A 27,606-nucleotide genomic window follows, 5' to 3' on the forward strand; every position below is an offset into this window, starting at 1 on the left:
GTGAAACACAAAGATTTTAGGCCCTGAAGGAAATTCCTTTGCGTAAGATTTTTACGCAACTACATCCACAGCCAAAAGATTTTATAACCATATGAGACTATTCTCTAGTCTAGATTAATAACAAATGTAAAGTATTTTACCATGATTTGTTTTAAAAATCAAATGAAATGCCATATAAAATGCAATCTAACCACAGTGAATATAAGGCTTTGTTATCATATTTGGTTTGATATAATATTTATTCAGCCTTTAGAGATCCCATAGCTCCAAAACAGGATCTAAATGATCAAAAGATACAACCTAATGTCCAACATTTGTCAAACACTTAGACAAACAAACAAGTTAGAGAATGGATTCTATGCTTCTGTTACAGTCTAATAGGTTATAAGGGCTTCAATAAGATCTACACAAACACACAACTAGACAACATTAGTAAAGTGCACATTATAATACTTGTATTTTACAGTATATATAGTTTTACTATTATTGTTTCGAACTTAAAAGGCCGATTTGTTTACAACATTTTATTTTAGGAAAAAAGCAAGGAAAATTTATATTATGCCTGTGTGAAACAACTGGTGAATTACAAAAATAGGGTGAAGATCTTATTTGAAGTTAAGATACAGATTCAAGAAACCAAGTTAGTGGGCGAAACTGTTGCAAGCATATAGAAGAGATAAGGCCTAGTTAGGAAGTCAAAAGGCCTACATCTCAGTTGTATATGATGTTGTCAAACACCCGGCCTGTTCAAAAACCCCTTAAATTAAAATCATTATTGTTAATTATGCCCTTCAAACTAAAATGTTTACAGTATTTAAACTGTTTCATAAATATTATTCAAATTTTGCTGAAAGGCCTATAATAGCCCGTTTAATGCCTGGACTAATCGTGACAACATTTGGCATCATGTTCAATATCTTTTCTTCTGTGCAATATTGGTCGAACTTTTCAGTTGCCAAATACTTTAAGGTATGTGCCTATACTAAAATTGAATTTCAGAAACATTCATTGAAGTATTAGGCTAAGTAAACGGTTCTCCTAATTCATATTAGCCTACTAATCCACTGTAAACACAAAAACTCAATAGAAATATAAAGCAAAAACGAAGTACATAAAGAGTAAAAGGCCAGCAGTGCATAATCAATGTTATACTTTACACTTCATAGTTGGATTATACATTAAGACATAATATTTACAAGCAACTGCTGCACAAAATAACCATAATGGTTCATTAGTATTACGCAATAGCCTACTACAGTATAGTACACTATAATACTAATATAAATATATTTTAAACACACGGCGACTCAAACACTATTGTGAAGTATAAAAGAAAGGACATTGTAGAGAGTTCGAGTGTTAAAGTGAAACCCCAGAACATCAGAACTGATCGACAGTGATAGAGACATGCGCATATAGAACGATGTGGGCCAGTCTGGACACGCAGAGAATGACAGCAGCAGATTTTATCGCTTTGCATATTATAATCGACCTATCAGTACTATAGCATAGTGTTTTTGAAGTTTGTTAAATCGCCATTGTATTCACCAGCTGAGTTATCAACAAACTAAAAAGCGCTTCCTCATTCCACCAACACCTTCCGTTCCTTAGGGATTTGTGTCGTTCCTGTTTTATTCGGCCATATCTTTCTGTCGACCTACATGAAACTAACTGTCGGTCTCTAAAAACACAAAGACGCAGACATAAACAAAAACACACCCGGTTACCTTTGAGCCACTCGGTGACTCTCTCGGTGCTCCAAGACGCTACGGGCTCCATGATCTTAGGAGCATGAATTCAAATCCCTGAAGTGGATCAGAGCAAAGAAAAGTTCATCCTGCTGTCTGTCTGGTTGGCACACCTTCCTACAGGTAAAGCTGTGCTCTTGGCCAATGGTGTTCTGCGCACACTGCGCCTGTCTCTGTTTGCTGGGCGGGGTTCATGAAACTGTCATTGTTCAATGTCCCGAGAACAAATCTGTTTTTTTTTTTTTTTGGTTTGCCGAATTGCCAGACTCTCTCCTTGCAAACTTGAAAATCTTTTGATCAGCTTTCTGCTAGCATTAGTAGGCTAAGTAAAACTATTTTAAATCCAATTTCCCCCCTTAAAGTCCACATGAAATCAAAATTGACCATATTTACTTTGTTTGCCTAAATTGATCGTTTTGTGGTGAACAATCATCCATGCAAGTCAATCCACACAAAAAAATTTTTTGGCTTCGTAATCTTTAATCAAAATCTGAAAATGCCCCTCCCCTCTGCATTGGAGGACCTTCCCTGATGACGTAGGTTTGAGGACTTGGGTTGGGAAACGCTTAACCACTCCCCTCAAACCGTTAGTCTGTTATGAGCGAGAGATGGAGAGGAGGAGCGCTAGAGTAAAACCCTCTGTTCAATATTCCTTTTCACTGGGAAATACGTCACAACACTGGAGAAAAGTCGTTTGCAACTTCCGGTTCACGCGGACTTTGGATAGTTCACCCAAAAATGAAAATTCTGTCATCATTTACTCACCATCAAGTTGTTCCAAACCTGTATGAATTTCTTTTTTCTGTTGAACACAAAAGAAGATATTCTAAAGAATGTTGGTAATCAAATAAAAAAAAATAAAAAAAAATAAAAATATGGAAGTCAATGGGGACCAGAAATAAAAATGTTTCAAAATATCTTCTTTTGTGTTCAACAGAATAAAGAAACTTATTCAGGTTTAAAACAACATGAGGGTGAGTAAATGATGACAAAAAAAAATCATTTTTGGGTGAATTATCTCTTTAAGTTGAAATTTACATGTTATATATTGTTTCTTACAAATGTTTTTTGAAAAATATGTGAACATATCCATCTCTTGCAAATTACAGTAGGCTAGTTATGGTGTGAACGCAGCATAAGCTGCTTTTTTGGTTCAGGAGGAACTGTATAAGGGGGCTGCTGTTTGTTTGCGGTGCTCTGTGACTGACGTCTGTCTAACTCTGCATAGCATGAAACGCGGTGATGACGTGTGATGTCTGCGCGAGCAGGGTGGAGGTGTAGGCAGGTAGAACATCGTACCATCGAATGCAATGACTGGACGAACATTTCATGGTCCTACACCTTCCACAGACAATATATAGTCTATACATAAAATACATTTAGACCACTTAACATAGTGATTGCTATCAGGATGTGAAGAGACTTTCAACCAGCATAACAAAAAATGTGTCTGGAACAAATTTCCTTCCCTGGAAAATAAAAATAGTTTACCGTTAGGAAATTGTGAAGAAAAAAGGAATCCAAGACTTTTGCCTGGAAGCTTAATTCACCAAGTAGGTTACAAACGCAAATTGCATTTTAAGGTGGTATCTGCACATTTTTATTTATAAATAAATAAATATATTTTATGTAACCATAATATCTAAAATACCCCTTCGATCATTATCTAATTAATCCAGTGTACAATACAGCCTAAGATGGTTAGTGGTTTTAGTTGTTCTCAGTCAGATCTAATTTGATACTTTAAGATGGGGTTTGGGGAGTTTTGGAGACCACCATAAACCAGCAAAAACTAACAAACCATTATGCTGGTTTAAGTGGTTTTTGTTGTTGTTGTTTGTTTGTTTGTTTGTTTTTTCATTAGGGCATTGTACTGCACTCTAGCGCCTCCTACTGTCTGTGTGATAGATGCATTGTTTAGGGGATGTGTGTGTGAATGCAGAATATATATTTTAAAATAGTTGACTTAATATACAAACCTGATAAGACATGTTTCAAAACCACCATGCAGTCTTGGCTCCATATATAATTAATTTCTCCCATTCAGATCCAGCATGTTGTAAACAGAGTGCATCTCAGCATGTCCAATAAGGCAATAACGCAGAGACGATATATGATTCAGAACATATGGCTATGGAGTAGATGATAGTGCTACATAAAAGAGCAGTCGCTTCAAAAGCAAAGTGCATGATTTGATTTGCATTCTATTGTAGAGCATAGAGGCGGCCGAGCAGTGAGTGGCCTTATGAAATCTATCCTTGAAGCTTTTGAACTCCTGATAATAGTTTTACTGAGTTATAGCGGCATTTTGTCCAGAGAGATGACCAGACCTGGTATACATAATTTAAAATCCTTTGTTCTCGATTCTACTCAAGATTCATGAGCAACACAATATTACGAAGGTCTAAACTTGCATTTTGTTGCAATCTATGCATAGAAGTTCATTAATCCAGTGCTATGGAAATGGGTGAATAATATACATTTTTATTCCAGTGAAATAATTTGGCTGTATATATGATGTTTTAATTCAACGTTTATTTTGCATCACATTCATTTGAAATTGACCCTTGACCTAGTTTCAAACTGTGTATTGGTTCTCAAATCTCGGTTTAACTGCAGTATAAATATAACAGAGAGTCCCTGAGGCTTTCGTCCTCCCAATTTAAGCTACAAGAAAATAACCAAATACCATTCAGTCTTTTGCATGTCTGAACACATCAGGTTCTTCATTTTGACAATGTAAAATGTAAGAAATGAGAATCGCTGGTTTGCCAGCACACTTGCCAAATCTAGATCCAGATAAATCTCAGAACGTCAAGAATTCTACACCACTTTCCCTATAAAACAAACAACAATATGACAATTACAGGCCTTTTCTGGAGTTAAATGTATTTGTTTCATCAGTGCTGGTTAATAACTGATTACATGTAATCTGGATTAGTTAATCAGATTACAAAGATTAAGTACTTGTAAAAAGATTATATTACATTTTAAAATATTTGTAATCAGACTACAGTTACTTTTTCATTGATTACATAATTGCATGTTATTCTCCCAATAACAGTAAATTATTCATAATTAATTTATTCTACTTATTTTTTATATTTAAAGTCTACTTTCTATAAAAGTCTACTGCTTATATATGTTCACAAGGTCTTGTAGGTTTGTGGAATGTCAACAATAATAACAAATAATAATAAAATAAAGTTCACGGTTCTCTGTCTGTTAATGTCACATGACATGCATGTAAACAAATACTTTTTACATTTTTTAATAAATGTTTTATTTAAAGTTTTTTTATTTTAATATTATTTATTTTTATTATTATTTAATTTTTAATTTTGATGATTTAATTACTTAGTAGCTTTTCATTAAACTCATGCAGTTCCATCACACACCCCAGTCTGTGAAACCCTGACGTATTGTAACATTTAATGCACTTCATGTTGCTGATAACAAAGAATGGAATATATTTTCTTTCCCTTTTTCATATCAGTGTTACAAGATTATATTCAAATCAATGTGATTAACGAGTCAGGTCAAAAGTAATCTAAAAAGTATTCAAAAAGTAGTCCGAATACATTACCTAAAATGAGTAATCTAGATTACATTACTAACTACAATTTTTGTCATGCAGTTTGGAATTTGGAAAATGTCTGATTATAATTAACCAGTTTTATTGCAATCCTCTGGAACACTTCCTCGTCGCTCTACTTCTCTTGAGTAAACAACTTTATTGATGTATGCGTTCATTTGGCTGTTGACATCTAACAGGGCATGATCCAAATTTTTTTTTGCAAGTGTTTGCTGGTTATTTTTCTCAAGATGGCTGCTAAGATAAGACAAATTATGCAACGCAGATGCAAATGAATTCACACCTGGCATACAGACAGAGTGAGGACACTGAAAAACTTCCTGATGGCACAAGAAATGCATATTTGCGCTCACAATCTTACTCTCTAAGAGAAACTGTGCTGTTTCATTTTAATCTACGTTAATGTATTCCAATGGGCTGTAAGGTACTTTGCCAGTTCTAGTTTTGCATAACATTTAAAGGCAGCTGTATTGTGGGTTTTGCATACATTTTTTTATTTCATGCACAAGATGGCTCAAAATGTTGGAGGATATGTTTGATTTAGGAAGCTCATTACTTTTCCAAACCTACCTTCTGCCTCCTAACTAAGGCCTCTCTAGCTGAAATAACATATCCAGAAAGGCATGTTATGTTTGAAGGGAGGTGGTATGCAGTTTTATACTGTGCAGAGTACTGTATGTGCATGGATTGTCCAATGCGCAGCATACAAACCCACCACGCACTGAATACTGAATCCCACAATGCAATGTGCTCAGCTTGACGTTATATTTCCAGAATGAAAAAAAAAACTGTAAACTCACCATTACATAATAGCTAGTGAGCGCAGTGTTTCCTAAAGAATTATTCTTCTTCTTATTTTTTTCAACAGGGGAGCCTGGAACACAAAATGAAACTGACATCACTGAAACATCACCTCATGGGGGTGAGGGAACATTTGGCAACAGCTGGAGTGCTCGGACATCGGATTTTTTTTTTAAACCATATTTTATTTATTATTTAGCACTAAAATGATTGTATTGTTATTGCTACACTTCTTATGCCAATAAATAATAAATATTTTTAATTTAAATTGAAATAGAGAAAAACATGCACACGCACACACACACACACACACACACACACACACACACACACACACACACACACACACACACACACACACACACACACAAGGTTCGAAGAATCAAATTGATTTAGTCTCATTTTACATACTTAGCACAGTCACCAAAGCCCTTCAAAGCTTCACATCTATCCTTTGATCAGTGTGCTGTATTTGTTTGTGCTTTTGCATGCAGCCCTCAGGAACAAATGAACAGAAAGAGTGTTCCCATTGTAATTTGGTACGTGGTTGTGTTATCCCATCACAATCAATTCAGATTGAAAGCTCACAAATTGGGTAAAGTAGGCTATTCTTTCACCATGACACTGTAGATTCAAGCAAGGAAATGCTGACTGAGTAACAATGCACATGCGCGAGAACTGAAGGGAGAGAAAGGGGTGAATAATTTTTGTTAACTTATCTGATTATAGGTCCTTAAAAACAAAAAAAATGAGGTTCAAATAGCCTACTGTTACAACCCAACCATGTTCATGACTTGTGATTTGATTGGATTTCTTTTTTACAAGATTGGATCCAAAATGCAAAATAGTCACATTTATTTCAGGATTGATAACTTGATAGTGCTTACTGAAATAAAAATGCAACAGTGAGGTCATGAGACAACACTATTCTTATATATTGTGCAGTATGCAATATACAGGTACTCTGAAGGTAGCTACTGTCAAAACATTCAAAATTATAGAGCCTATATAGTATATTGCCTACTACACCCATTATGGACTAATTTGTCAGTTGGCTACATTTTCCTTATTGCAACTTGAGGAGCGCCTCAGTACACAAGGTATGCTCACAATGGCGATAGCTCATAATTCTGCAGTGTTTGAACCATATGCTGCATATTAGACTATACTGTATGCTGCCTGCTTACAAACAAGAGACCCACTGCATTGTGAGAAAGACTAACTCTATATTTTGGGTATTTATGCATATGGAATATTATCAATACAACTAACATACTAAACATACTATTAACACACCACATGCAAAATTTCTTTCAAATGAAGCAGTGTGTGCATGTTCAACTGGCATTATGTCACTCAGAACTGTCATTAAGATTTTCCTGCAGTCCAGTGGTTACTCTGCCCACAGCTGCTCCATGGCTCCTGCAGTCTGCTGCTTGTTTCACGCCCACACACACCTCCTACCGATTGTCCAACACATGCACGCATGGGTGTGTGTGATGTAGTGTGGGTGGGAGGCGGGCGGACATTCCGCTTGAATAGTCTCTGTGTGTGAGAAGATCGGGAGGGAGGCACATTGTCAGTTACTCAAGAAATAATAAAGTGAGCATATAAGACTATTGTATGTATTTGTGCGTGTATACGGGTGCAGGGTTTTAATTGTTGCATGTTTTAATGTAATGTGCACCTCTGCAATGTAATGTGTTAGTATGAGTCATCTTCCCATGATGCTTGAGCGTGATCCAGACAGGGACTCCCTGGGGTCTTTGAGGGTGAAGTGATTCAGCTCTTCAGATCACAGCACACACACACTTACACACGGAGGAAGTGCAGGTTATTCCTAGGCAGGCTTTTTAAGGTCAAATAAATGCTATACATAACAGCAGTGCAGGATGTAAAATCACTGCACCAAATAGTATCAAAGCTTTTGCTTAAGCATTGAGGACACAAATGTATAATGTTTAAAGGGGTCATGAGATTTTGGTGGATGGATTTTTTCATTATTTTAATATGTTCCTTGTTTTTAAAATATGAAATATATATACTCGCTATTACACGTAAGTAAAACTGAACATTATCCAATACCGTAATTTACAGACAAAGCATCATGAAATAATTTACTTGCGGTTTATTATGCCTTTATTCTGCTGTCTGATCCAATACAGTTGGCTGCTTCTTGATGTTCCCAACAAACATATAATCGCCGGATGTGATCCGGGACACCACCATCCACTTGTTTCCGATGCTGGGATCCTTCTGAAATCAGTACAGAGACACAAACGAGCTGTTTAAACAGGCTGTGTCAACGCAAACATTCGTTCACTCTTCTATTTGTCCTGTTGTCGACAGACTCAAGTGAGTGGATTATATCAGAAACTGAACGTGCATCTGTATACTGTATCCAGTGTAGACAGCGTCAGTGATTATAATGGTTTCTATTTGCTTTTGACACAACGCCACGCTCACATCCATTGCAGACAAATTTCAGCTGTTAAGCACCTAAATAAATAAACTAATACAAAAATTAAAATATTAAAAACAATAAGTAGACAAGTAAATAAATAAATAAATAAAATAACAGTTCAGAACTATAATGGAGGGAAAAGAAGAATATAACTTAATAGAAACTTAATATTTTCTACCTAACTTAGACAGGATTGACAGTTGGATAAGTATTTATTTCTATTTAAAAAGCTGATCTGAATTTCAGATTGCTTTTAGCTTCATAATTGATTTGATACATTTCAGAGCCACACATGTGATTATTTAAGTGGGTAATAAAACCAACAATCATCTAGACTAGAGGATTCTGGCTGGCCATGTTTTTTTTTTTGCAAGGCTTTGCATCAACATCAATTGCACACCAGACCAAATAAACTATGCTATACTAAATATCTGCAGTGTGTGATAGCCTATATCACCGGCCTCTAGGTGGCATTATTGAGCACTAATCCACTAATACCATTAGTAATAAAAACCCACACAGAGATATGGAGCTGAAAAACCTTTTGTTCTTAATGTTCATTGTTCATACAAAGTCTCTCACATTTCTTCTTATGATTTTTTTTTTCAATATGGAAATTTTTATGTTTATATAAATGTTATGTAATGTACTACATTTTGTATAAGTGTATTATAAAAAAATCTGCCTCAGTCTGAATTGATTCAGCTCCTACTGTCTGTATGCGTCTAGTATTTCAGTAATGCTCAGAATTTATTTCAATCTTTCTTTCCTGCACTTCATTCTGTTTTCAAGGTCAAACAGGCGGATTTTCAAAAGACTTGACGTTGTAAAGCACAGGTAGTCTATCCGCTCTGGTAAGGAACTTGGAATCCTAATAAAACCAAATAAAAAGTACATCCTGCATTACCAATGTCACAGATTAGCCTGACATAGTCCAGCATTATCATTAGTGCATTTGAGTGCCATTAAAAACATTTTGTGCTTTGTGCCAACATTTGACTCAATGAAACATGGTCCTCTGCCATGAACACTCCATATCCACCCACTACCATCTCATAAAGACAACCATTCATACTCTGCTTTACTCTGGCAACAGATTCACGGCACGCTGGCAGATGGTCTGTGGTTGCCAGTGGTAACCACTCTCAGCGAGAAGCAACAGTTGCTCTTCTCTGCTCCCTTTGAGAGAATAAAAAGTCAAGAGGTATTGGCATATCACTGCCTTGCCACAAAATGGGCAAGCCTACAAGACAATTATGGGAAAGGAAATTGTGCCAGGGAAATACTTTGTTACATCGATCTCTCTCTACTTTTCTTGATTGTATTTTAGTAAAAAAAAAAAAAAGCTCAATATGTACTGTGATTATTTGGCCAGTCAAATGCAACTGAATGCACAAACATAGAACAGGTGTGTTGTGTCAGTGTTGGACAGTAGAGGTTGGTACAGCAAAGCTAGGTGGTAGTGCCATTTTTTAAGAAGCAAAACTGTTTTACTGATGGAAAAACACTATACGTTACCATTTCCCAGACATATTTGAAGCAATCAAACTGTCGGCTGTTTTTAGATTCAATTCATTATTAGGCCCATTAAAAAGTACATTCTACATGTGTGTAGTATGAAAGTTTGTGAAGATTGAGAAAGTATGTAGCCCATTAGGTATTTGCAGAATAAAAGGAGAGGAAAAAGAGAAGCAGCAGCAGAAGAAGCCCTGAGTCATCTGAAATTGAAACATTTTGTATGCTGTGACTACACAGGAAGGGACTAGGGGGAAGTACCTATTTAAATTCTTTTTACTTCTCTTGCAACCATTTAATGATGCACTCAGGATAAAATAGGTCTCATTAGGTCATCATGTTCCTTGCAACGCACACGGAATAAGCTAATGAGCAATTGTGGTTTTAACACCTTTAAGACCTTTACAAGAATATTGCAGATCTTGCATTATCTCATGTATGAAAGATGGAAACATATTTTGATACCAAAGTACATTACGTAATTAATTCTGAAGGAAAATATCCACTCGATCTTACAGAACAGAAGAGACAAAATATCTTACATTTGAAAATAATCAAACATATCAGATATAGTAGAATATACAGTGAGGAAAATAAGTATTTGAACACCCTGCTATTTTGCAAGTTCTCCCACTTAGAAATCATGGAGGGGTCTGAAATTGTCATCGTAGGTGCATGTCCACTGTGAGAGACATAATCAAAAAAAAAAAAAAAAATCCAGAAATCACAATGTATGATTTTTTAACTATTTATTTGTATGATACAGCTGCAAATAAGTATTTGAACACCTGAGAAAATCAATGTTAATATTTGGTACAGTAGCCTTTGTTTGCAATTACAGAGGTCAAACGTTTCCTGTAGTTTTTCACCAGGTTTGCACACACTGCAGGAGGGATTTTGGCCCACTCCTCCACACAGATCTTCTCTAGATCAGTCAGGTTTCTGGGCTGTCGCTGAGAAACACGGAGTTTGAGCTCCCTCCAAAGATTCTCTATTGGGTTTAGGTCTGGAGACTGGCTAGGCCACGCCAGAACCTTGATATGCTTCTTACAGAGCCACTCCTTGGTTATCCTGGCTGTGTGCTTCGGGTCATTGTCATGTTGGAAGACCCAGCCTCAACCCATCTTCAGTGCTCTAACTGAGGGAAGGAGGTTATTCCCCAAAATCTCGCAATACATGGCCACGGTCATCCTCTCCTTAATACAGTGCAGTCGCCCTGTCCCATGTGCAGAAAAACACCCCCAAAGCATGATGCTACCATCCCCATGCTTCACAGTAGGGATGGTGTTCTTGGGATGGTACTCATCATTCTTCTTCCTCCAAACACGTTTAGTGGAATTATGACCAAAAAGTTCTATTTTGGTCTCATCTGACCACATGACTTTCTCCCATGACTCCTCTGGATCATCCAAATGGTCATTGGCAAACTTAAGACGGGCCTTGACATGTGCTGGTTTAAGCAGGGGAACCTTCCGTGCCATGCATGATTTCAAACCATGACGTCTTAGTGTATTACCAACAGTAACCTTGGAAACGGTGGTCCCAGCTCTTTTCAGGTCATTGACCAGCTCCTCCTGTGTAGTTCTGGGCTGATTTCTCACCTTTCTTAGGATCATTGAGACCCCACGAGGTGAGATCTTGCATGGAGCCCCAGTCCGAGGGAGATTGACAGTCATGTTTAGCTTCTTCCATTTTCTAATGATTGCTCCAACAGTGGACCTTTTTTCACCAAGCTGCTTGGCAATTTCCCCGTAGCCCTTTCCAGCCTTGTGGAGGTGTACAATTTTGTCTCTAGTGTCTTTGGACAGCTCTTTGGTCTTGGCCATGTTAGTAGTTGGATTCTTACTGATTGTATGGGGTGGACAGGTGTCTTTATGCAGCTAACGACCTCAAACAGGTGCATCTAATTTAGGATAATAAATGGAGTGGAGGTGGACATTTTAAAGGCAGACTAACAGGTCTTTGAGGGTCAGAATTCTAGCTGATAGACAGGTGTTCAAATACTTATTTGCAGCTGTATCATACAAATAAATAGTTAAAAAATCATATATTGTGATTTCTGGATTTTTTTTTTTTAGATTATGTCTCTCACAGTGGACATGCACCTACGATGACAATTTCAGACCCCTCCATGATTTCCAAGTGGGAGAACTTGCAAAATAGCAGGGTGTTCAAATACTTATTTTCCTCACTGTATGTAAAAGAGTACATTTTTCACACACATATTTTTTTTACCTAGGTTATAGTAGGGAAGTATGCATATTTGATTTGAATGCAGCCTAACAGTAATCGAAAGCCCTTGAACTACCAAACGCACAATTGCATTGGATTACCTATACCATGTATTTTGGAAATTACTAGTATGGTATTCTTTGAAGTACCATGTAAATACCATTTTACATTAATATGGTATTCATTTGCTATACTGTATACTATACTAGGTATTAAGATGTGTCAATGTTAATACCATCACTCAATGTATAGGCTACTTTTTTGAAAGGTAGGAGACAGGCCTGGTTTCACAGGGCTTAGATTAAGCACGGATTAGACATTTGATCAATTAGGTCATTTAAGTAGCTTGTGAAAATGTAGGCTACCTTTGAAAAAAACAAACATTACTGGTGTCCATTTTGAGACAAAACAATGGCACTGACATATAAGATATGTCAGAGCAAGTTGCTTTCAGTTAAACAGCTCAAACAACCATTTCGTCTAGGACTAGCTTAAGCTTCGTCTGTGAAACCGGGGATATTGTCATGTATTTGAGTAAAGTAAAGGCATGGTTTAGAAGATGGATTTTTCTTTGCACCTTTTCAGTAATAACATTTTGTTGTTGGTATTAAAAAAAAAAGTTACATAAGCTTTAAATGTAGCAAAATACGTTTCACTGACCCTGTGTCAAGATATCCATACAGCTGAAAGCTTGCAGTATCAGTAAGTGTCCAGAGAGGGGCGTCAGTAGAGGAGTAGTAGGAGAAATGGGCTGGACGAGAACGGTCTTGATCGGCTGAAGCTCGTGCGCTTTTACACTGTGGATCCCGTTCAGAGCGGAACACACTGACAGCATCGGCTCCTCTTTCTGCGTCTGTGTGCACACCGCCAGTCAGTGTCAGTAGACACTTTCCACCGCATTGCAAAAACATATTTAATATCATTTCCTCGGAGGAGACGCGTTCCATCGCTGCAGACGCACAGCGCATGTCCCTCTAAACCCGAGTCCACCTGTGTGTATGTGTGAGGGGGAGAGATTTCATTTCCAGGAACGGGGCTGTGCAAGTCTTCTTCCTCACAGGACCGCGAGGAGAATCCGTCCAAGTCATCTATACGGGAATAACGGCTTTGGTTTTTCGACGGAGTGATTATTATGCGCGTCCTGTGCGGATTGTAAGAGAGGAACTTAGTCGCACGTTTGCTCCTGATCCAAAGAGACTGGTCTGCTCGTTCCAGCAGGGAATACACGGGTTCGGAAGAAATTCCCGTATTTGAGTACTTGGGGAAAGACAGAAGAAGCGCAAAATGCCACTTGCTCAACTGGCAGAACCATGGCCCAAAATGGAGCTGGTGCAGTTGGAGACGGAGGTGAGAGGTTGTGAAATCACAGCACTAAAATTAACTGATTTAATGTGTCCCCAATGTTCCTATATCCGTGCCAGAGGTCCACGTGTTTTGTCATGTGGAGTTCACGAGAATTACTGCAATCGTATAAAAATGTGAAACTTTATAATGAAATAATAAAAAAAAATCACTAAACACTGGTTCAGACAGAGTTCTGCAGGTATTCGCAGACTTGACATGCTCTTTTGGAGCGCGAGCATGACGCGACGCGCCGCGCTGAAGTAGCGCTGGTGAGATGTTTTGTAACGCTGAAGGGTCACTCCACGAAAAGGTGTCTAGATCAATGTTTTTAACAATAAAAAGCTGTCACTAACTTTTACTATAACTTATAATATACATTTTTCAATAGACAATCCATTATTTATGGATGCATGTTTTGGCCTGTCCCTATCACTGTTTGCACTTCTGCTTGCTTAATGCATACATATGCATATTTTGATTTAAAATATAAATAATATATTAATAATATATTAAGACAATAAAAGCTCTTTTTAGCTTTGACATGGTTATATGCAGCAGCCATATTATCATCATAACTGTCATTAAAATAATTTACAATTAAAAACTTAATTCTTTCAAGATTCTTTCAAGATTCAAGGACAAGTGTCTGTATTTTTTCTAATCATTTTGCTTTAATATTTTGTTTGATTTGTATGAATTTATGTCTTCTGCAGAACACAAAAGAAGATCTTATGAAGAATGTCAGTATCTAAACAGTTGATGGACCCCATTGACTTCCATAGTATTTTTTTTCCTACCATGGAAGTCAATGGGGTCCATCAACTGTCTGGTTACCGACATTCTTCAAAATATTTTCTTTTATGTTCAGCAGAAGAAAGACATTCATACAGGTTTGAAACAACTTGAGGGTGTGTAGGCCTAAATGATGACAGAATTTTCATTTTTAACTGAACTATTCCTTTAGATTCTCTTCTAATGAACATCTTGTAGTGTCTTGACCTTGGTCAATAGGCTAGAAATAGATAAATGAATTGCAAAATTGTCAAGCCTATCAACCCTGTTATTATAACCCCTGGTTTCACAGACAAGGCTTAAGCCAGTCCCAGACTAAAATGCATGTTTGAGCTGTTTTAACTGAAAGCACCTTGTCTTAAGATGCACACCTGTAATGTCTTTTTCTATGCCACGTTTATAAAAACTTCTTAAGCTTCTTAATTAAACTAAGGCATAGTCCTTAATCTAAACCCTGTCTGTGAAACCGGGCCTGAGTCATAGCTTTAAAACACGCATGCATTTTTTAAAGTTAGTTGGAGGTTATATAATGAAATTGATTAACTCTTAAAGAATTTTTTAAAATCAGAAAATTACATAAAGATCTTGCTGCCTTTTCAAAATGGAATAGGCTCCAGAATGACTCTGCAGCTTGTACCTTTAAACTCTAGTGGAAAAACATTGGATTTCTTATGTTCATCTCAGTGAACTGACTGTTTCCCTCTGTTTCTTGCTGTGCCATTTGTGTTCTCCGGGGTACATGTGAAATGTCAAAAAAATCTAATAAATAATACAGCAGTCTAACATCATTAGAAACACTAGGAAATAGTCATATTTGAATTATCAAGCACTCTTGAAATTGTGTAGCCAGACTGTTTAATTGTGGCGTATGGGACAAAATTGTTGATTTATTTGCATTTATTTTTTTTGCTTTAAAATACATCATAGTGAATCCCAATAACAGTTACATGTTTGTAATAATCCACCGGTATCTGTAGGATAAACTGATCTACTGTTTTGCTTAGCTTTCATACAGTGAGCTGGTTTCATTTCCTTTTCGTTTGCACGTTACATTCAGATATGTTGGTTTGAGGGAACATATCTTTTGATCATAGACCACACCTAAAAAACCCTCGTTAATGTCAGTGTTGTACTACGGTAGACTTTCAGGCCTTTGCATTGTACAGCACTGGAATTTGCTCCACCAGCTTTGGCTGGAGACCAATCTTATAACTACAGGGCAAGCAGAGGCAATATGGTCTGTGAAGTCCATGATTAATGAGAATGGAAGGAAGATTCCTTTTCTTATCTTGCTCTCAGACTAATGCTGATTTCTTTTGAGAATAGCAATATGAGACGTGTTATTTAGTCTTTTGTTCCTGTCATTGTAATCTGTGCAATTTAGAGCTTAAATTAACTTATCTTTTTCCTTGCCTTCTGGTCGCTCACCACTGTAATAGGTTCACCAATCAGGCGACAGCCGGTTCGCTGCAGAAACATTCTCAATTCTTCTCAGTACTTTGAATGAAATTCTTTCTGCAGATGAAAAAGAGAGGAGAAATAAATCGAAATTTTTGCAGATTAGAATCTTACAGCGAGTACCACAAGACCTTAAAGTGCTTCCTGATGCAGACTAGACCAAAAAATGCACAGGATGTCAAACCAGTCATTTTCAACTTCATGCTTCATCTTTGACAGTTTTCACTGGCAGTTTTTACATGCTAGCAGTGATTAAAGTCAAAAGCCTCCAAACACGCATTGTGTGGAGATACAAGATGCCGGATAAATGTGCAGGCAGAGTCCAAATGTAACTTTTGCACACCTGCCATTAGTGAGTAAATTGGGCTTGATTCTTACCAGCCATGTAAATGTTTTTTGCATTATTTAAAATGAATAAATAAATAAACTCCAGATAAACAGAAGTTGCATTAGTTGCAACAGAAGCGTTCTTTAGTATATGACTATGCACACAGAATCATCAGCAAGTATCAGATTATCATTGTTACAGTTCATTTTAAAGGGGTACTTCACCACTGGAAAAATGGGCTTTCAGTAAAACTTGTTTTGTCTCTTTTTTGAATTCGGTGCTACCTGACTAGAGAAAACTGGCTTCCCTTTTGTTAATATTCTTTCTCAGCCCTGAAACTCAAACCATTTTCCCATGCTAGCCCCAGACAGTAGCTATATATATTTAAGTAGCCTAATTAAATTAATATCATAATCGTGCGACTAGCTGACTAGTGCTTAAATGAAAAATCTTTTGTCGGGGCTGTCCTAATATTTTGTTGATGTTTTGCTCAGAGCACCTGCTGTTCACGTCTTTGATGGCTGTGTGCTCTCTGGGTTTCAGCAGTGGTGTGTGTTTGTAATCATACCTACTGCATAATGATTGGGATTATCATTTCAAAACCCTGCAGCTATGGAACCTGGAGCCCGTTCAACAAGGACTTCCTCCGAAGTTTGGAGGTTAGATGGTGGAGAACAACGGAAAATATTTGAGGCTGTATTCTTCCATTAAAGGACAGGCGTTCTGTGAGCTCCAGGAGTCACGAGTTCTGTTCTCACTCCATCACCGGAAATTTATTCCTGTGAACCCGGTAGCCTCCCAGATTTGCTGGAAGCTGTTTGACGGTATATCACAGTGTATGAGGCCCTATCTGTCCCACAGGGAGGGTTTATGTTTCACTTGGAAGAGCCAGTTTGACTGTGTTTTACGAGGTTATCTTTGAACTGAGACGGATCCACAACAGAATTCAAACATTCATATTGCTGGATTCATGTAGGCCTACATTGATCAGATGTTCTCTGCTCTAGATGCTCTCACTTTCAGTTCTGAAAGAATATTCTAATAGAATATGAATTAAATTCAGTCAGATTTCTTCCACTTGCTTTCTTGTTCTTGCATCTTCTTTGTAAAGACCACATACACAACGCTACATGCTTTCAGCATATGTTCCGTCGGGAATATCAGATGTTTAAGTTGTGTGTTTCCGGTCTCGGCTGTCAGTGTGTGCTGCGGTCTGAAACGTGAGAAGGCATAGCAGCGCATGATGGCTGGGAATATGGAGATGATGTGATCCGGAACTTCGAATTTCTTCCTGTCATCTATTTTTTTTTTTTAAATCCCACTCTTCTAAAGTCTCACTCTTTGAAAGTATTGAACGTTTATCTTTAATTCATCAGAGAGCTTTAATGATTAATTTGTGGTTTCATTCGTGATTGGATTCATCTGTCATTTCTCTGTCTTCCTTTCCACTTATCTCTCTCTGTCTAACTTTTTTTTTTATCCCTATCGCTCCTGCTTTCTGTTTCCTTTCTTTTAACCGGGCCACACGCATTCTGTCAGACCTTCATCTTTGTGCCACATCCATTGTCTTTCAGTCTTGTATAACTGCTTACAATGCAGTCTTGCACGCCTGTCAGGTTTGACACTGAATTAGACACAAATGTTTTGTGTGTCAAATGCCTAAATCGCCATTGGCGATTATATTGATTATACTGATTATACTATACGATTATACTGATATAAATAAACAGTCTGGCGAGTAACCAAAACAATTTACTAGCCAATAACGATTATATTACCACGGTGTGCGTACACACACACACACACACACACACACACACACACACACACACACACACACACACACACACACACACACACACACACACACACACACACACATATTCTGTGCTCATCTGCTTTTCTGTAGTATGCATTATTAGTATGGTGTTTACTGAGTTTGACAATATCATTTATTTCTTTTAATATCAGTCTAATGCATTAAGCCATGTTAGCATTTCAGATCGTCCACGAGGAGGCGGGTTTCGTGACATCATAGCGTACAATAGAAGTCCCATTTCATTGGCTAGGCGCCAACCAATAAAACGGCTCCTTTGAACACCCCCACTCCCGCCCCCCTTTCTCTCTCGCCGCCACTGAGTTTCAAGTGCACAAGTTACTTTTGCACCTAATATATCGCGAAAAGAGTAGCAAAAGTCAAAGTGCGAAATTTGAAATTGCAGTGACAGATTTGAGAAGTTGCAAGTGCCTATTTGAGGTTGTACTGCGAAAGTGAATGTAAGAATAAATGCAAATATATATTACAAGTTTGTGACTGTCATTGTATTTCTGTGAATGGCATTTTACTCATTTTTAACTACTTGTCTGCAGCTTCAAATTCAGAATACAGGTTTGTGACTATTGTCTGCGAGTGCAAATTTCAACATTCAACTTCAGATTCTTATTTTACAGGTTTTCACATTGGAGCTGTGAGTGTAAATGTTCACGTACAAGTACGCATATTTATTGTGCAAGTTCTCAAATTCACATCTACGTGCTCTCGAGTTTTGCAACTCTTTTACCTTCATAGTCAGTGTTCAGCGAGTGAAAATATATCTATGCTAAACTTCTACTTGGCATCTAACACACACACTGGCGAGTAAAATATAAGAATTTATTAGCCAATGACTAATGATAGACATTATTTAGTCGCCCAGAGTGAAATTCACTCGCATGTGTGAGTGATTTACTCGCATTGTAGAGGGTGGCCTACTTGGGGACTTAAGAAAGATCTAGAAATCTTAAACTCCCACTTTCACCTGTCAGTCACATTTGTGAGGAAGTCAGTCACACGTAAAGACAGGTCTGGCTTTTGATATTGGTTCCTTCAGGGCATGAAGAAATACGATTTGTCTCTTCACTCCAGATGAGTTTTCTTCAGTCTAGGGGTGCTGGAGAGTTGATATTTGACTGGACTAGTATTATACTATAGTGAAAAATCCAGCATTTCTTGTGCAAATACAGGAAGTATGTGATTTATTCAGGCATCTTCTAGTTAGTGGTTCTGTAAGTAACTCCTTCCCTGTCAGCGTTTACTAAAAGTTGCCAGCCAGCATTTTTGATGATATTCACAAAACTTTGTTTTGATTAAATATTTGATGATCACATCAGCTTACTTTTGTCAGTTGGGTCGCCAGAGGTAAGAAAAAAAAAAAGTCTTTAAAATCAAACATTGAAATGCATTAATAGTACCCCGAGCCATTAACATGACAGACTGAATAGGAAAATTGCCATTTCTAAAGGTCTCTTGAAAGCCAGTAATTAACCCACAAAGCACATTGTGCTCAACAAAAAACATATTTATCCTTTCAAGGGAACTTTTATTCAAATGTAGTTTTCTTCATGGTTTTTGGGTCTCAGTGAATTTCCATGCTAGCATCTGTTTGATTTGACTAGCTTCTTCCAAGTGGCTGATGAATTTGCAATAAAATAGTATTAGAGTTTGGTTGGACATTCAATTTTTGATCTCAACAACAAAAGGCATTTCCCTTTCCTTTTTTTTTTTTTTTTTTTTTTCTTTCTCAACTGTCTGTTCTCTCCTGTCATGCACTTGTTTCATGCCTAGTCACTCGAAATTCAAGCCTTTTAAATTCCTTTCACTCTTTCAGACCCTTTTTTCTCACTCATTCATTCACTCACTCACTCACTTACACACACACGCACACACACGTGTTGTGTTTCCATGTTTTATGGAGACATCCCATAGACATAATGATTTTTATACAACAAATGATTTTAATTATATCCCCTAAAAACCTGTCCATCACAGAAAACCTTTGGCATTTTTACATTTTCAAATTTCTTATTATAATATAAAAGCTGTTTTCCTCATGCGGACCAAAAAATGCCCCCACAAGGATTTTGGATATTGCCATCTTTGTGGGGACATTTTGTCCCCATAGCATAGGGTATATCAGAAACACACACACTAACACTTACTTCGTCTCACCTCTCCGAGGAACAGTTTGGTCCCAATTACTTGCATACTATTTCTGTAACAGGGTCACATTATGAGAGAGATGATGTTAATTTTTTGCATACAGCTCTTTTATCACTTCCATTTGCATCGTGTTTTCAGGAAAAGAGTTTCAGGGTCATGTGTGATCAGCGGCCCTGATCAAGAGGCTGTTATGTTGTGTTTTTACTTTAGTGCATTTTACATACACTCAAACTCCTTGCTCTCTGTGTGTGTGTGTTTTATTGTCTATTATGTTAATAATAGTTTGTTCTTCTAGAAAACCAGAAGTCGCGCTGAAGCTCTATTCCGTTTGTCCTTTTAACCTCATGAGACAATATCCTGAAAGGAAAAACATAGGCTACTTTAGACATGCTTAGCTGATCATTTATGTTTCCGTTTCGAGATATGAAAGGTCAGAGAGATGGACAAAAAAGTAAAACAAATTGAGAAGTAAATTATACGAATTTCTCTTTCATTCTCTTTGTAAATCTATCAAATGTACATCTTGTATTGTATGAAGATTTCAATGAGCTGGATTGAACAAAATGTTGAATGCGTTAAATGTGTGCATTAATTAAGCACAGCTCATATCATATTCCCTTATCAGTTTCATTAGTACCTGGTGTTCACAGATCACTTTGACACAGTCCGTTAATGATTTACGTAAGCAACATATCAGTTATTGTATGAACCGAGTTATATAAGCAGACACGTGTTATTTCTGTGCCGCTAGCATAATGAAACAAAATTGAAAAATAATGGCTGTCTTTAAACCCGTCTTCTATTGTTTGGTAGATAGCCTCAGCCCAAACTCACGCCATTGGTCAAGGTGCGCAGTGTTTTGATAAGGCCACGTTTTTAAACTTTTCTCCTGAGTAAACCTTAAGGACTGATTATTTATATTGTTTTTGCATTTAAGTTCAAGTACTTTAACATAATCTTTAAAGGGATAGCTCACTCAAAAATTTAAATTCTGTCATCATTTACTCACCCTAAAGTTGTTCCAAGCCAGTATGACTTTCTTTCTTCTGTTGAACACAAAAGAAGATATTTTGAAGAATGTTGGTAACCAAACAGTTGATACGCCCATTGACTTCCACAGTATTTACATTTTTTTCTTACTATGGAAGTCAATAGGGACCATCAACTGTTTGGTTACCCATATTCTTCAAAATATATTTTGTTCAGTAGAAGAAATTCACATTGAATTATATTTGTTGTTTTGTTATAAAAATAAAAAATAAAGCTTGTAGATGGCCAGTCTTACTACACCATTTGGAGACAATATCTGAATGTCTTTGCAGTTACCACAGAAACTTATTTCCTCAGACTTTTTGTATTTCACCAAAATGACATTGACGGTAAACTGGAGTTTTTCTAAGACGAGTCGCCTTAACTTCCAGAGCACTTGAGTGAATCGATCTGAAGTCAGCATAAATAAACTAAGCTCCGACTTTGCATGTGACGACTGCTTGATCTGTTTCGTCTGTTTTTCTCTGAGCAGGCAGAATTGTTTTCTTCCTTCTTCCAATTATTTTATTTTTTATTTTTGTCTCTTTCATTTCCTTCTCTTCTCGCTCAAGGTTCTGTATTGAATGAAATTGAAAGCAATCGCCTGTGCGATCGGAAGCAATCGGATGTGATTGTGTTTTTCTGATGGTTCTTGTGAGAATTCAACGTTAGGACTGCAGAAATCAGTTGCATGCTGGTAATTCTGCAGAAAATGAATAAACATGACACACATTCTCTCTTTGTCTTTACATATATAAATAGTTTGTTTGTGAGGTAGAGACTTGCAGAATTCCATTGTGCTTTAATAAATGAAGAAACGGTTCATATTTAGCCGAGATCAACTATAGTCAGGTAAATTCTTCTCCTAGGAGGGAAATGAAGGGGATATGCCCACGAGGAAGACTTGTCTACATGTTTTACAGTATTTGTATCTATTTTACATGTGTTTGGATTCTTAGTGGGTTGTGGTTTGCTCTCATCTCATCTGAATTTTTATTATTGGGCCTCAATGTTGGTCGTCTAACATTAGATACAGTTCCCAGATTTAGACGTACTCAGTCTTTTTCCTGGTGGTCTGTAAGCCTTTTTACACTGTTCTTAACTCTGGACCTATTTGAACCCTTGGTTAAAGCCTGTTTTAGTCCTAGCAGAAATTGTGCAGTTCAAAATATGCATTGCAAGATTTGTACTGCATGTTGTTTATCATCAGTCAACCAATCTGAATAAATGTAAATGTCCTTTATTAATGCTGTACAGTGAAATCTGTGTTATAGAATTACATCTGAAGATTCAGCTTGTGGGCAGAACAGATGCTCAAGCACATTGACAGAAAGAGAGTGTGTTTGGGAGTCTATATAAGCAGCCAAGCTTGTATAAATGCCCCGGGAGCCATTGATTATGTCATCTAGACATAACATGCATTTATGATTTTGACATTACAGCTGTGAGCCTTCAAGTACATGCATGCACACATGCGCACACTCGTGTTTTGATAGCTAGTGCTATTATTCTAATATGGAAAGTATTAAAAGAAGAGTTAATAAATCTCTTTCTGCTTCTCTTTTAGAATGGACAGAGCACCACTGAGGATGGAGTCACCGCAGATGTTAAGGTAGGACCCAGCTGACCAAGTACACAAATGCAGTTGATCTGGACAGTTATAAGTTATTCTTTTCCTCAAAAACATCTAGAAGAACTTCATGTTCTCCAGCAATTCCAAAATCAGTTTCAGATGCTACTCTTGTTTATCCATCTTTAATTTCTGGGCTTAACAATAGATACTTTTTTTTTTCTGCCAGTCGAGTCGGTAGTTCAGATTTTTACTTGCTCTACCAGCAATATCTTCACCTGCACTAGTACTTTCTTTTATTATATTTAACATATTTTAGGTGTGGCATAAAAAAAAAAAATTGTCCGTCATTAGAACAGCCACATCTGAGGCACTAAGTGCATCGCATTTCATTTTCATCAACTTAACAGGTTATAAAGTTTATACCTATGTGGAAGCTAATTGGCGAAAATCTCATGGTACAAAAAATGAAGTGCTACTGGCTATGACTCTGACAAATGAATCAAATCAGAAAGAGCCTTATTGCCAAGTGTGCTTGCATACACAAGGAATAGATTAGACTAAATGCTATACTAAAGGCCCCGATATACTTACGGCAAAGTTCTTTTTGTTCTTCGTTTAGGGTTGAAAAGATTGTGTGAGAAGTGGTATTCTGATAGCGAACATCCTTATGTTGCCCATGCTGTGATGATTTGATGAATATGTAAATATGTGCTGCGCACTTTCCTTTCAATAACAAAATAAACACAACAAAAATGACAGTGGTGAGAAAACTTGTAGTCACAGTGTCTCTTTCAATTAGAATGACAAAGTTCTACTATAAAGCGACTTTCCAGTGTGTTCATGTTTTTACTTACTAAACAGAAGAAATGAACCAGAGAAAATGTCCATGTTAAAGAAGGTGGAGCCTCAGAAGCACATTTACCTATTAAGTCATCGCCTTGAAGGCGTTTATTGGCAAGCTGTTTCGAACTCCAGAAATGAACACCAAACGATCTTTGCTTTGGCCTGGTTTTGTTAGAAATGACGTTACACAAGTTTATTCTTTAATTTCGCTTGAAGTATATTGGGGCCTTAAGACTCTTCTCCGCTTCTCAGATACATAAAACGTTAGCCTTGTATTTTATAGTGTTTCTTGACCAAAGAAAACACTGTACTTATTCAAACAACCAGTTCTTTATTTATCCTTGCATTGCAAACAAGCAGAGACAGTCCAAAATGTGTGCAGCACTTTATTCGCTATTGAGGCACGGTGGAGTTAGGAGGTTTTACAGACATTTTGAGGATCCAATAGAGTTACGAGCTTTAGTCACAAGCTTTTTTTAAATGCTTTTCATTGGTTAAATATTTGCAAAATCCACAGACAGTTGTAAAGCGTAACCAATAGTAATGAGAAAAAAACTGACATGAAATGAAAATGAGGTTTCTGCCTGACAGTGACAATTTTTATAAAAATCACTTTTTCACAAATCAGTTTGTCTTTTGTTCTGATGAAATGAGGACATTTGTAGGTAAAAATAGATTTGATTTGTGATCTCATGTTTCAGCCAATTGTTGATTGCCATGTTTAAGAGACCTCAGAGGTCTCACAGGAGAGTCTAGGGTATATTGACAGCTTTCTGAATCAATCAATGGAACAAGTGCTAAAAGAATTCAGTCTGGAGTTCTGGCTCAGAGACTCAGAGGCCTCTTTGTGTGACTTAAGGGATTGAATTACTCATAGCCTATCTGTTCCAGGGTCCATCTTGACTTTTTGCAGCCTGTCTGTCTTACTGCATGGGGAAAGCCTCTCTCTCTCCCTCATGAATCCCTGCATTTGTTGTGTTTTTATGTGTAACATGAGCCTGATGTGATGGACAGAGAAGACAGTCTGTCTCCTCCTTCAGAATGTGCTTTTCTCTGGCTTTTCTTCCTTTCTGAATGGTGAGCTCACCTCATAACTGTAGTGAAACCCAGTCAAGGTCCTGTAATGCTTTAGACCCCAGAGACTGCAGCCAGATATTTTTGGGCCTTTAATTTAGCCTGTCCAAAGACAAAATTACCTCACTTGAGCAATTAGTTTTACTAGTCTCTGAGACTTTATCTGCGAATGATAAAATATTAATGTGAATGTTATTATCAATACTATGCATAGCATCTAATTAGTCAAGACTATAGCCAATCAACTACTGGTTAATTATTGATTATGAGAATAATCAATCAGCATTTGCTTGAATGCAACTAATTCTTTAAGTGTTTGTATTTCCTGATGTTTCTTGATAATTTATGTTTGTTGGATTATCATGTCTATATTGCAGATCTTATGAAATGCTCAATGTAGCGTGGTTTGACTGAATCAATGAAAAAAAATAACTTATATTTTGCTTTGGGGGGGGTTGGGGATCTTTCCAAAATTTCATATCACGATCTTATAACGAACAATCACGATCTGAATCGCGGACATAAAAGATCACAATCTCTACGATTCGCTTGGAAAAGTAGTAGATCTTGGACGTCTTCAAGATCGATCACGATATAAATTGTCAGATCGCCCAGCCTTATTTAGCATAAAATGTATAACATTTTTGGACCATTAAGATTTTTTTTTACTAAGCTCTGGTAAATTCTTATTACGTGTCCTGGCATTTGCTTTTGAGTATCTATTTAGTAATTCTCATTATTGTGAGTGGTAATTGGCATTAGATTTTCATGACTGTAATACACTGAATTAAAATTTTAATAAAAACTGAAATAAAATATTTATAAATGTATAAAAAAAAATTACCATGATGTTTAATCACTGTACAAAGTTAACTGTTTGCCACAACTGCAAATGGCTGGTGAACTAAATACAAGGATATTTCTTATTTGCCTTTTTTTTTTTTTTTTTTTAAGTATTTCATTAAAATATACATACTTTGTTGTTCCATCATTTATTTTATCATTTTCACATTACAGTAATGAGAAGAAGATATTTTTGTTATTATGGTGATGAGAATTTGGGGTTGTCTGTAACTGTCAAGAAAATATTGTCACAGTTTAATGTTCAAAATATGTCTTATTTCTTTTGATTTAGGGGTGACATTTGACCTGGACATGTTTTCAAATGCTGAAACATATTAACAGAACTAGCGCGGCGCATAGCAGACACAGTGATAACAGACTGAGCCCGTGATTCATGAGGCCATTACTGCTGGCCGATCCACCAGCTCACGATCTGTCACTGGTCCCTTTGATACATGCTGATTGGTTGTTGTTGTGGGAACACTTAACATAAATCACACAAGTTTTTATTTTATTTTATGTCAGCAAGGAGTCTTTGGTGAGGGTCGTTTAACCGGTGATGAACTTAGATGTGATCTATGGTCATCATAAATACAGAGAAGTCAATCTGTTTGGAAGGACATAGTTGGCAAAACAATCCAGCTATGGATTGCAGCTAATCTGAAGCAAAACAAGGCCACACACACACACACAAAAGCAGACATTTTATGACAGATTTACTGTGAATACTTCAAAACCCCTTGGCTAATATCACTTCTCACTGTTTTGCTAATTGTGAGTTAAGATGTGTGGATAAATGGATGGATTTCTTTAGTCTCTCTATGCAGATATTTTGAAGCATTCTTTCCATCTTTGTTAAGGGAACATCATGTCTAGGTCTATTAGAATGGTTGATGCGTGGGAACGAGTGTCCCCAGTGCTTTGATATTATTTGGCCTTGTTAAACCTGAAGTGTTAAAATACTTTCTCCTCCTTTCCCAGTTTAATATGTGTAGACATATATCAACCAATAAAAACGGTTGCTCTGTTTGTTTGAGCTTCCCGACCAGCCTGACACGGCAACAGTGGCTCAACCAATAGTATGCGTTTGGGGACAGGGCTATGGAGTGTTTGGGGAAACCCGTTTGGAAACATCATTGTTTTTTTGAGGATGGTAGTGGTGCAAACATAATACACTTCTGCCTTTAAATGTTCATTTCTCAATATAAAATTATAAAAAGCAGTTTAATCATTGTAATATATAATAAATATGTTCAGACAGAGTTTTTCAAGAGGCCCATTTTGTCTTCAGCTGTAGGACCCAGGCTTAAGGATCAATATTGTGCATGAACGCTGCTAATAATACTCCTCCCCGGAGAGAGCAGGCAGGAATAAATAGCTGCTTGTCCAGGAATCTCTGTCAGCCTGGGTCTTTAGTTGAGCAGAGTCAAGAAGAGTAACATGTCAGAGCCACAAGAGACAGTCTTGGGTGATAAGAACAGAGAATTTAATGAGACCTTATCATCTCTATTTCATGTAATTTTTCAGCTTCTCACTTTCATCCCACTTTCTTGCCTACTTTAGCTTCTCATCATCTCTTGCTTCCTCTCTTTTTAAATGTCCATCTTTTTGTTAATGTTTTCAAACAGTGTCAGAAATTAAGATGCACATCCTGGTAGGGGTGTAACGATACCCTAATTTCACGATTCAATACATATCACGATACTGAACTCACAATACAATATTATTACAATACTCCAAGACATACAAAGGTTAAGAATTTTTTTTACTGTTGATTAAATGCTAAATTTGATATAATATTGTGGGTGTAAATGAATAGGCTTGGACAATGGTGACACCAGAATAAATATATTCATGATTCTGAACCTGAAAATATTTAATAATTATTAATGATTAATAATATCTAATAATTATTTTAGACGAATATGCTTGCACTCTGTCACTGGCTAGATATATTTAAAATAATGTAGGCCACTTTTTACTGGTAA

The 27,606-nt window shown here is 36.9% G+C and overlaps 2 protein-coding genes across 8 annotated transcripts in view; one reads left to right on the forward strand and one right to left on the reverse strand.

Annotated features, from left to right (window-relative positions):
• cnksr1 (connector enhancer of kinase suppressor of Ras 1) overlaps positions 1-1,922 on the reverse strand; it is a 31,783-nt gene extending 29,861 nt beyond the window's left edge. For 2 of the 7 annotated variants that reach the window (XM_084097193.1, XM_084097191.1), the window contains exon 1: positions 1,728-1,915. In XM_084097193.1, the coding sequence (XP_083953319.1) occupies positions 1,728-1,779 (52 nt within the window). In that variant the 5' untranslated portion in view covers positions 1,780-1,915. Of the gene's footprint in view, positions 1-1,727 lie in introns of all 7 variants that reach the window. The other 5 variants (XM_084097190.1, XM_084097187.1, XM_084097189.1 and 2 more) reach the window with 5 other exon arrangements.
• An 11,150-nt stretch (positions 1,923-13,072) lies between these two features.
• The window catches only part of rps6ka1 (ribosomal protein S6 kinase a, polypeptide 1), a 60,462-nt gene continuing 45,928 nt past the window's right edge, over positions 13,073-27,606 (forward strand). Inside the window, exons 1-2 of the mRNA XM_084097199.1 lie at positions 13,073-13,702; positions 22,853-22,897. Coding sequence (XP_083953325.1) covers positions 13,640-13,702; positions 22,853-22,897 — 108 coding nt within the window. The 5' untranslated portion in view covers positions 13,073-13,639. The remainder of the gene's footprint in view (positions 13,703-22,852; positions 22,898-27,606) is intronic.

Source organism: Abramis brama (genome assembly GCF_963993115.1).
Source record: "Abramis brama genome assembly, chromosome: 21".
NCBI lineage: Eukaryota > Metazoa > Chordata > Actinopteri > Cypriniformes > Leuciscidae > Abramis > Abramis brama.